Source organism: Anomalospiza imberbis, chromosome 2 (assembly GCF_031753505.1).
Source record: "Anomalospiza imberbis isolate Cuckoo-Finch-1a 21T00152 chromosome 2, ASM3175350v1, whole genome shotgun sequence".
Taxonomy (NCBI): Eukaryota; Metazoa; Chordata; class Aves; order Passeriformes; family Viduidae; genus Anomalospiza; species Anomalospiza imberbis.
Window position 1 is genome coordinate 14873015 of NC_089682.1, and position 12317 is coordinate 14885331.

Genomic DNA, 12317 nt, shown 5'->3' on the forward strand with positions numbered 1-12317 from the left:
AAACAAAAAGAGAAAAAAACAAAGAAAAACAAAAGAAATCCCACAAAAATCAAACAAAAAAAATCAAACCCAAAAAACCCCAACCAATAACAGTGACATCTTAATCCTATTACAGACCAGTACATTCTTCTCCTCTTTAAAGTATTTAAAAACCTTTGAAAGCTTAGGTTTGTATAAAAATATCTTATTTTATTGAGCAATAATATTTCAGGGAGAATAAGCAAATCAGAATCAAATGGAAAATATAACAAAATTTATAATACCAACATGACCTTCTTCCAGAAGAAATACTACCTTCAAGCACAGCCACATACACCACCCTTCTACTTTTTCATGATGCAGAATCATTACTGAACAAAGGACATCAACAAATATATAAAATGTGTTTAAGAATGCTTTGTGCTTTACCTGAAGTGCAAAAAAGTGAAAAAGAGAACTTTATTGAAATTTGGGCTTTTTTAATGGCTTTTGGACACATGAAAATTGCTTTGAGCAGACATTTTTAAAAAGTAAAATTATATAAAATTACATAATAAAAATGAAAGCTTAGATTTCTGTTAATTTTTGTTTTTAAATACAGTGTCGGCATGTTATTTCTATTTCCATCTTGGAACTGCACTGACAATTATTGAAAAATTGCTTAAAAAATTACAGAGCACTCAGCTATTTGTGCAAAGTGAAGAGACCCACAATTTAAATTATTCTCTGCAGATGAAAATAGAGTTTTTTATATCTGTTTAGACTTGTATTCATCCACCTATTCTCCCTATTAATCTCCTCTAAACCCATCAAATGTATGGAGTTCATAGCAATTTCAGAGAAACTTCTGTTTATAGTGAATTAATTTTTTTCTCCAATATTCAACTGTTGCATTGCAGAGAGATGCCAAAACACACAGAAAAGGAGTGTTCCTACCACCTAAGACAAGGTATGGCATTTCACAGATGTGGCTCCTCATTAAAAAACACGTTCCCAGCTGCCTTGACAGATGATGGGGAAAGGAGAGGAATTGGGAAGTCCAGGATGTGGCATGGAGCAGAAGCCTGAGCTGAGATGCATTAAATACCCCCTTGGAGCAGCTGCACCTCTGCCCCCATGAGAGGGGTACAGACAGTCTATACAGCAATGCCTACGGTGATCAGCGTTCCAGTACAGCTAATTGGTTGCAATCCTAAAACAACATGGTGTGCATATTCCTCAAGAGGACCTCTGGGAATATTGGGTGCCAAAATCACCAAGTTGCTAGGATAAAAAAATCTGCCATATGCTTCAATGCATTTCTAAAAGACTATGGTCTTTTGGGTCTCACAGCTTTCTTAGATATTCTCACTGCAGTCCAACATTAATTATAGGGATAATGCAACACATTATCCCTCTAAACTATGATACATTTAAATATGTTCCTTAAATATTCCTTGGTTAAAGTAGGATCAGGTATCTATTTGGTGTATGTTTAAGACAAATCTTCGTTAACTCTGAACTTGTCCAGAGAGAGTCAGGAGAGCAAGGAGCACACACTTACACAGCCGATATTCTCTGCCCACTGCAAAGGCAGGGTACCTAGGCCCTCACTGGAAACATATATAAAGGCTGACACAGGCAAAATTATGCATTTTTCCTTGCCTTTACTCTCAGGAACATCTCATTCGCAGTTTGTGTTGATAACATGCTAAGCAGCTGAATCGGCGTACAAATGAAACAGTCTGTTCACCAGGAAGGTGCTTCCTCCCCTTTTTCCGTATGGAAAAAAGACCTTGGACCTATTCAGTGGATCAGGGCCTTCCAAGGCAATGATGTTGCCATGTGACAAAGCACTCAAACACTGCACTTCTTCCACTCATTTTGTTCCTAATGGTTTCTGAACACATTATTTCTCAGCAGAATTATTCAGGAAAATCTGTATCATAGCCATATTTTAGTTCCACTAAAATCAGATGGTAATCACCTTTTCTCTCAAATTATCACTACCTTTGGAGGCTTTGTAAAACTACACTTCTGATTATGCAAACACTGTCAACGAGATCAGGATCCTTTATCCGCTGTAAGTGTTGATCTCCTGCTGCAATGCAGTATTAGTTACAGTAAGACACACAGAAAGCTGAGGATCCAATTGCTCCCACAAAAATCATCAGGCATTAAAAATCCCTAACCTTTTTCAAGCTGCACTCAGCTCCCAGTGTGCAAGGTATCTGCACACAGGGAAAGGATTTGTCCAGGCCAAAAAAAAAAAAAAAAAAGCAAGTTACAAAAGATTAACTGAGAGAAAGCGACACATAATTATATTTTCTCCTTTTGTCACATGGTCCCTGTTCTCACTATGAGCCTTAAAGCAATGATTTCAATTCTCTTTTGCAGTAACTCATCAATGCACTTCAGTAATAAATTCTCCTCTCTATTCAAGTGACACACCTATAATTGCAGATTGAAGCTACACCACAGTCTTTATGTGCAAAGCTAAATGATTCAAAGGAGAACAAAAAATATCACCACACACCACCTCGCTGTTTGGTAGAAATTCAAAGGGAAACATTATTTTTCCCTCAGCAGGCAACTTCTTCATGCCTCAAAGCATAAAGAATGACAGATAATATTTAGTTTCTACCTGTATTTTTGGACTGTAAGGTACCAATTTCTAACAGCTTTTCCACAATTGCTCCTTCTTTCAGCCAGGGGGATGAGGACCTAAAGGTGACTGAATTAGATTTACATCTGCTTCAATTCTCTGTGGCTACTTCAGCTTGTGCTGGGAAAATGTCTGTGTTCTGCATCAGAGTGAAGCACCTATGGGCCCAGCCTCAGTGGCCTTTCCTCAACCTGTCCATCCATTGTCTGTTCAACTCAGGCAGCTCTAGGGTCACCAAGCATTTCTGGTCACGCAAAGAGACTTAGGTTTGTTCCTGACCTTCATTTTACCCAGGCTAGTGGCCAAGTTTAAAATCTGTCTTGCCAAGTCTTTGCAATACTGAAACATCCTGGCTTAAACATGCTCCCAGGACTGAGGACAAGAAGAACACCAGCCTCCCTCATCAGCACTCTCACCTATGGCATTAGAGTGAGGAACAGGATACCAGTAAGACATATGGACTTTCAAGACTAACAGTAAGAAAAAAAAGTTTTGGATAATTTTAAACTTAGTCTGTTTAGTTAGTAACAGCTGTCCAAGATGAATGAAGTCTAATTAATTAACTGAAGTCAGCCAAACCAAATAATTATTAATTAATGTTATTAATTATTAATTAATTTTAGTCCAAATCAGTTGTTATATTGTACAGAACACACCAGTAACTCCAGCAGTCTTAAAACCAAGTGGGCCTGAACATGCACTGGCACATACATGAAGTTTAAACAGTGAATTACATCTGCCTTTGGCTGCAAAAAGAGAAGCTTCTATTAAACTGAAGCTTGTTCAGTTCAATTTACAAGGTTTAGATTCTTGAAAGGCAGAAAGTGGTTACATTTTCTTTTTTTTTTTTTTTTTTTAAGACTATAAAATGATACTTTGACAATGTAATTTTAGTCCATTATACTTCTATAACAAATATTCAAATATAGTGGGCAGGAGCAAATTATCATCATTGTGGTTTCAATAAGGCTCTTGGAAAAAGAGAACATTCTGATCCATTGCTTGTTTTCTCTTTTTCAGTTTAGTAACTCTTTTTAAACTTACATAGCTCATTTGCTTTTGAAAAAAACTCTGAGAATTAGCTTCCCTCTGTAGGTCACTTTCTACAGTTTTCCAACTCAAAAAAATTGCATTTTCTGTTTGCAGGAAATGCAGCCTAATTTTTAAAAAGGGAAACTCCTTAAGAAAACAATCATTTTTTTCTTATGGAATTAAATGAACAAAGTTAAAAGAAAAATTATTAAATTTTTTCAGTTAAAACTTATTGTTAATCTGACTGAAGCCTGGCTTCTACTTTCTATAATTAGTTCTTCTAGCTTTGCTCTCCTTCTAATACTCTACTGCTTCACATGGATTAATCTGAACTGGGTATTTCCATCAAATACAGCCTTGAACAGCTGGATGGAATCAATGAATTATTCTTCAAGTATTTTAAAACTCCAGTCAGAATTTTGCAAGGATTAACATATAATTCCCCAAATAAGCAGATACAAACTGATAGCTTTTTAAGTTGAGCAGTTTTCTAAATACTTTATCATTTCAAGTTAAATCAATATAAAGATTCTAAATATGAATTAGCAAGAGCATAGTGATTTTCAGTTTTGAAGCCAGCACCACACCTATGGATTATCCTTCCCTATTTAGGCCCCATGTATTACTAAACCTTTTCTTCTTTAAGATATTACAAAAATTAATTTTTTTACTGCCATCTACTTTTGTTAGTATTATTTTCTAGTGCTATTTCATTTCTGTTTATATCATTAAATTATTAGTAGTACTATTTAACTATTTATTACATTGCTTACTTAGTAAAAGCTACCCCAGAAAAAACATACTGAGAAATGAAGCTGCAGAAATGCAAAGCATTTCTCTTTATTCATGAATATTTCCAAATTTTAATGAGCAAAACCCAACACATTAGTCCTGTGTGGTTTTATGCTTATTATTCCACAGAAACCAAGTGTTTCTGAGAATGAAGTCACAGAAAAAAAACCCAAAACTTTAAGAAATGTAGTAATCTTTTAATGATTTTTTCCACACTCCTACAATTCTAGGACAAAAAATTATAGAAAAGACTTTTTTTTTCCCCAGACACACTTTGAAACTCCATTTAGAAGAAATAAACAAGTTCAAATAGGTAATTTCACCTTTAAACTTCATAATTATTCAATCAGACCTTTTTCCTTTAGATACATTTTATGTGTTTACTTGAATAACACAGATTCATTTCCTGCCTAACCCAATACCATAAGTGACAATCAAAATGCTTTTTTAAAGCATTTGAAACTCAAATTGTTTGGAGCAAACAAAAATATTTCTTCCTTGAATATAAGCTGAAGCTATAGAGTTCTGTCTCCCCAAAATACCATTTCTTAAAAAGCAAATCCTGAAAAGCTAACATGTGAATACATAAACTGACACTAAAACATGCTGTCTGGGGACAAGGTGATTCAGCCATCTCCACATGTACACCCACACTGTCACCTCTGAAGGAAAGAGGGCATTCATTTCCTTTTCAAAAAAAATTAGTGCTGTTAGAGTATGAGCACATGAACTGTTTTTGGCCTACCTAATTAAAGCAAACCAACCAGTCATTTATTTGAAGATCTTGCCTACTTCACCATGGTTTAGATGAAGCCATGAAGACTCAGTGATGGGTTAACTTTGGCGCTTTCCTTGTATGCAATTCAATAGCGAAGGATGGTCTCACATCCCCGCTGTGTCCACACGTTCTCTTGCTCCCCAGTTTGGCACAGGCTCACTCCAGGGGAAAGAGGGCAGCATCCCCACAGGAGAGCTATGCTTACAGAGCTCCAGCCCTTGATCCACACCATGAGTCAAAAAAACAAACCCTTTTCATTCCATGGACAATGGAGATGTTCAACCCCGAACACAAAAATCTGCTACTTTGATCCAACAGTCTGCTCCTAAGGTGGTAAATGTCTCGGTGTCCTGACAAGTAAGAGTACACAACTGTCCTTTAAATTTTTGGGGTTTTTTTTTCATTTCTGTAGCTCTAGTTTTATTTTTCTTATGCAAGAAGGATCTCTTAAAATTTGACTTCAATCTTAAGTAAGAACAATACCTTGCAATAAGGATTTCCTTATGTTAATTGATTGTTAGTAATTTCCTTTCACTTTTTTGAGAAACTTGTTTCCTTGTGTCATGAAGAGAAAGTGGTACATGAAATTAAATGGGATAAGCCCACAGGTTTGAATTCAGCTTCTTGTCTAAGTCAGCTCAGCAAACGCAGCTCTATGTTTGTATCTGATCATTCAAAGGCTGGATGGGATGCTGGTCAAATGTCACTTCAGATGGGAAATGGACTCTGAAAATGGACTTGGAATTGTGTGATCTTGGAATTTAAAATGAGAGAATTTCTCTCCTACAATATCTGTGCCCATGTCCTCTCAATCTTTCCTATTTCTCCCAGTATTTCTTACTCAAGTTCCTTCTACGCCTTTCCCACAATTTGTATCAGAGAACCCATTTTCACTGTTGGATTGCTCCCTTCAGATTGTCTAATGGGCTAAGCCCACGACACCTTTTTCTATCTTTCAAGGAAAAGGATTAGAGGGAATTGTGACTTCAATTCCAGTTCTATCATCAACCTTTTCATGTGCACATGTAAAAAACTACCTTTCAAACTGAAAATATGATGAGGATCTTGCCTACTATGATCTCAAATGCCATAATTTAATTATTTAATCACAGATTTACTTCTTTTACCAATTGCTTTTGGTCAGCCTTTCCCCCATCAAATCCCACTGTTCAGCTGATATGTACCATGGTCAGAAATGCTCCAAGTTACATATAATCTGTACAGTCAGGTTTAATCCTTGTAGGGTCATTTTTAACCCACGGCTTCACCAACACATTCAAGGCTCTGTTTGTGCTCATGTTTCTTTTCAAGCTTGAGCAGTGATCCCAGAAGGTACACTTATACCTATGTCCACCTGTGACCACAATGAAGTTACTGCAGACTAAAGAAATAAACCTACAAGAGCCTGAATGATGTAAGATAACTTTTGAAACCTGTCTCCATTTTGTGTACTCATGTATCCTGAATTAACCCCTCTCCGTTTCTTCAAAACTGTTTGTTGATGACTGTATAAAGTGATGCTTCCTCAGTCCTAAATTCTGGCAGCTTCCTTTACAGTCCTTCCTGCCAATTAGTTAAAGGTATATAGTGTATATAGAAGATTTCAGAACTCTCAACTCTTACAGCAGACAGCAAGCATGCTTTGAAAACCAGCCTATATATATAGATTTCAAACTCATAGCACTGCAATTTCTGCCAAGATTATGTAATAAAATATTTTATTACTTAAATACTTGCAGAGATTGGCCTAGTGTAGATGACAATGTCAGCCTCACTAAATTTGCTAATTCTTTATGTCTCACACCTGAAAAAATGTCAGTGAAATTTAAAAATACAAGGATACTTTTTATTCCACACCACTGTGAAAGCAAAGCATCAAAAGCTTACAGGATTCAGCCTGCCAAGCACTTCATACAGGTACACTATGAATATAATGAATAATAGAAAAAGAAGTATTTTAACATTTACTGGGAAGAACACTTAAAGAAATGCAGTATTTTCTGGCTTAAGCTCTGGTAATAAGAACAGTAAGATATCAAAACCTACCTGAATGTGAAATAAATTAAACTAATTCATTACTCACCCTTAAAGAGATTATCTTCACTTCTAACTTTTAGAAACAAGCTATGGGTTAACTTAATATTCACCAAAGCTCAGCCACAACTTGAAACACAATTTAATACCCAAAATTTGGGTGCAGCTCTCAGACAATGTTTACTCAAGTTTTTGACACTCTATACACCAGCCTTTCAAATTCATCATGTTTTCTGATGCCCTGATAACTTTCATCTGCTTTATTTACCACAAATAGCACTAAAGATTCTCAGAAGAGACTATTGTATTTATTCTGAGAATTCAAAGGGAAACATTGCATTAATTTTCCTATCATTAGGCTATCTCCTGGCTCCTATGAGGAATAAAGCTGTATAAATTAAGCTATATCACTAACACAAACATAAATTATTTCAAAGAAGCCTAGCAACAATCTCTCTCTCAAAAAACTACCTTTTAAAAACATCACTCTTCTAAACATGGTTTACAAATTACAGATGAGCCTGAGCCAGACAAACACAAACCCTTTCAAAGGTCCTGACCTGCTCACAAGTAGTTCCATAAATTCACTCAGTCATACTCAGTCTAGTTAGTTGTCAAACTGCCACTGCATACAAAAAGCACAAAACAAACAGCTCTAAAATTCTATGTGATCAATACAAACTTGGTTATGAGAAATCCAAATGGTACTCACCACATGAAGAATTTTGTTCTCTGTTTCATATACTGTGCAATCCTGAAAAAGGAAAGCAGAAAAAGCAGGTTAAATTGGTCCAACCATTTTCCCTTCCTTGGATTACCCTTAAAAGAACAGAACTGAATTGAAAAGTTTTTAGGATGAAACAAAATATTTCAAAGACAGAAATATTTAGACAGAATGGAAAGTGTGAAGCTACCACTGAAAGGAAAGGAGATACTGGTAAAAGTTTATAACTATTCACTAGCTCTAGTTGCTTCCTTTCTTGAGACAGAGAACACTCTCCCACTTTATATGCTTTTGGCACATACCAGTTAGTCACATGTCTACCACACAAGTGCTTTCCACCAGCCATCCCTGAGCCTGGACAAAAATGACCTGCTTCTAATGGTCCCACTGGAAAATAGAGATACCAGCAACAGTCTTAAGTGACTGAGATGAACAATTCTTGCTGAGCTGAACTGACATTTTTGCACACTGCTTGAAGAAGGGAAGGAAAACCTTGGAGGAGAGGGAAGAGGAGTTGATTGTTTATAACACACCCTGACAAGAGGGAGGAGAAACACTGCACACAAAGCACACACATTAAACCTGAGGCACACACAGCCTGCTGGGACTGGGGGGACATTCTCATTACCTCATGCAGCATGAGAGGCAGCTTCCATAAGCAACACCAACAGATGGGGGGCTGGGACTGCAAAGGTTTTTCTGACAGGCCAGAATCTCAGTGGATATAAGGAAATAAAATTTCCCAAGGCAGAGAGCACATGAAATACAATCAATACTGGTGAAAGAGCCACTGTTAAGTTCATTCAGGTGCTGTAACTTTGTGGTAGTTAGTGCAAGCTCTGTTTAGAACAGATGCTTAATATCCTATCTAACAAACCGCATGAAAGATGTGACTAAGTTTTCCTGTTTAAAGTCTCATTTTAAAATCAATTTATCCTTCTAGAAAACCAACTTTTTCATATGCAACTGTTTCAAAACAACAAAAAAAAAGAACTTTAATCCATGAAACACTTCAAGTGTTACTCAGGCAAGAAAAGCCAATGTGTTCTTAATCTGTATATAAAGCCACCTATGCAGAAGTAGCAGGTTGATCGGGAAGCATTTTCCTAATAACAGCTGTTGGCATTCAGGAAACATTTGCCAGTAAGCACAGCCGGAAAGAAAATCTAACACATTTAATTATATGCAGACATCACTGAAGTATTTGCAATCTTAGTAGCAAAACACACATTTCATTGTTATATGTGGGAGGGCATGTAACATTTCAAATCTGGATACATCTATTTTCTGCATAGTTACTTATGAATCATTTTGCAAAAATAGCAGGAAGAGATTGCAACATTTATATTGAAGAAAAAAAATGCTTTTAAGCAGACATAATAATTTCATTGGTAATAGGAAGAGTTTTCTATAAGTTTAAATACTCAATTAAAAGAGAATACTGTTTGGGAAGTCTCACTATTAAGGGAAGAAGGATTTAATTTCAAAAGCTGTTGGGGTTTATTACAAACAAGAAAGCAGCGAATAACAGAGAAATACTGCTAAATCCTTGAATTGAAAACTCCCCCACAACCATGAAGGAAGCTAAAGAAATATGCTTTCTTCTGGCAAACCAAGACTACATGTAAAAAAAATTAAAATACTTCTGAATCCACAAAAGATAGTAAAACAAGTGGAAAACTTCTCAGGCATCCAGTCTATTAATAGATTCACCCTGAATTTTCCTCCTCAACACAAAACTCCCTACAAACCCAGGGTTTGGTAGAGGAATTGCTAAACAAGTCCATCACATAGCAACAGCAGATTGTTGATACTATATCTTCACATTCAGGCAAGAGAAAAATTAACAGTTCAGTGAACCATAAAAGACAGAAAGACTGGAGGACAGCAGATGCAACGCTTAGGTAAAAAAAAATTCCAAAGTACACTTTTTCCATACATGAATGACATCCAACTAAACATAATTCAAGCATGAACTCTGGGAAATGTGCAGGAATGTCAAGAACCATGACGGCAACCCAGAGCAGCCCTGAAGTCTAGGATTCAAAGAAACTTAGGAAAAGGTCACCAAGGTGATCCCTCCAGCTTGTTTCCACTTCCTGCAGCCATCCCTAGAGATGAGGGCTGAGACTGCTTCTGAATGACCCCAGGAGCAAAACTCACATGCCACCTTCTGTCACAGGGAACAGTCTATTTCCCCTTTACTGCCTTGTGCTTTGTCTTTAAGCAAGGGCTGAAAAGAACAGTGCCCACCCACCACAAATACCCCTTGGTGGAATGGTAGGGTTACTGCTTATTACTGGGGGCCTCTACCATTTACAGTTATTGCTTTTTATACCCATTTCATCTCACCTAAACGAGCATAAAGCACTTGAGAACTATAAAAAATCGCTAACTATGTAATTAGAAATAATTTTTTATTCTTAGTAGCAATACCACCCACACCTGGAAAATGTCTTTTTCTTCCATACAAGCCTATATCTTACTCCTGGAAGAATTTCTTTAATATCTGTTTAACTAGAGTATCAAAATATTGCAATTAAGGTAAGAAACAGATCATATGCAAGTTTAACATCAACTTTTTTTCTACTTTAGAAAAGCAAGAACACACATAAAAATCTGCAACCAAGCTTTACTCCTACACAAGCTAAAAATTTGCTATTCTCTTAGTTAAACCAATACTGTGATTATCCCTGAACTGAAAGGCACAGTTACAGCAAGGAGGATATGTATTACTTCTACCTGTTTATTCTCTGAACTTTGCATATATATTCACTGCCATACTGTAAGTGTAGCTAGGCTATGTGATCTAACCAACCAAACAAAACTTCAGCTGAAACTTTGTCAGGTTATCTTCTAATTGCAGATTACTTTCTAAAACGTTAATGACACACATTGTTAATAAAGCAAAAAAAGAAATTGTGTTAATTTACATTTCCTGAAGATATGGTCAAATACTGGCCATTAGTAGCTTAAGGGAGAAAAATGGCAGAGTATCATCCACAAGAAAAATGAGAGATTTAAAAGGGAAATACGATGGAACAACTTTATGACTAATATCATATCTTCATGGTCACTCTTTCCAGCTCTGCCTCATGCACAAAAATGGCAAAAGGGACCTTTGTCATACAGCTGGAACTAGGCTAAAATCCTAAACAAAGAGGAACAAGAGCTCCAAAACTGGAAGGGAAAAAAAAAAGCAATAAGGGAGGAAGATAAGAGCAGCAAGAACAAACCACACAAATCAAGGAGTGGGTTCTTCTGCATTTTCAATCCCAGTACAATTTCAAAACCTAATTTTAAGACTAGCAAGACCTACACCACACTGTAGCTGAAAGGCATTGCTTATTTCTTCCAGAAGTTCTGACCTTCATAACCTTCACATGGTCTCTACAAAAAAAAAAAAAAATTAAGTTTTTTCTGCACAGATCCTACCATAATGTCATAAGGAATAATTGCTGAAGACGTTTAAATTAAACTCACTGCATTAGACAGCACTGACTGGTGACAACACTGCAAAATGTACACTTTTTACCCATCCCATCCCAGACATTGCTGGAACCAATCAGACATGAGACAACATATAAAAAATACAAATATCTGTGGACTTTTTTTGTTTTCAAAAGCAGTGCTTATGATGCTTTATTTTTCCTTTTTTTTCCTTCTATCCTCAGTATTACTACCTTCTTTTTAAACATTTGTCTTAGTATCTCACAGAAGTGGGGAATGGGAAAAGCTAATTACACTAGTTGTTTTCTTACTCTTTGTTTTCTTGTCACCCACATTGGTTAAGTCTCAATTCAAAAAGTGAAGAACTGAGATACAGACAACCTGCCAACTTATCCTACTGCTCCCATGTCCCACAGATAAAAAATGTTCATGCAGTTCTCCAGTGCTATAACTGTGGGATAAATATTCTGCAGAAAACATTTCTATTTTTGCATCTACATGATCTGGTTTACAAGTCCAAGTTGGCAACCTGTCAAATTACCTATTGCAATTACCTGTCAAACATTTCCCTAGGATACTTGCAGGCTATAATCTTAAAACTTTCCATCATTATTACCACTACTACAACTATTATTATTATTCATGGTTTTGCCAGGTATTCCAGGCAGCTGATGCACTGCACTCTTCTTGGGAGTCTTAAGTTCCTGTCAACTCCATAACTTTACTTCAGAATAAAATTATGCTAGTTCAGAAAAAGAAATATATACATAGAAATAATTAATTGATTAAAAAAGGGAGAAATGCAGAAATATATGCATTAAATCTTTCACTAACATTTCAGCATTTCTAGTAATCCTTACATCAGAGTACCCAAGAGATGGCGT

The 12317-nt window shown here is 36.2% G+C and overlaps 1 protein-coding gene across 8 annotated transcripts in view; it reads right to left on the reverse strand.

Annotated features, from left to right (window-relative positions):
• CNKSR2 (connector enhancer of kinase suppressor of Ras 2) overlaps positions 1-12317 on the reverse strand; it is a 205459-nt gene that overhangs the window by 122080 nt on the left and 71062 nt on the right. For all 8 annotated transcript variants that reach the window (XM_068179895.1, XM_068179894.1, XM_068179892.1 and 5 more), the window contains exon 5: positions 7972-8013. In XM_068179895.1, coding sequence (XP_068035996.1) covers positions 7972-8013 — 42 coding nt within the window. The remainder of the gene's footprint in view (positions 1-7971; positions 8014-12317) is intronic.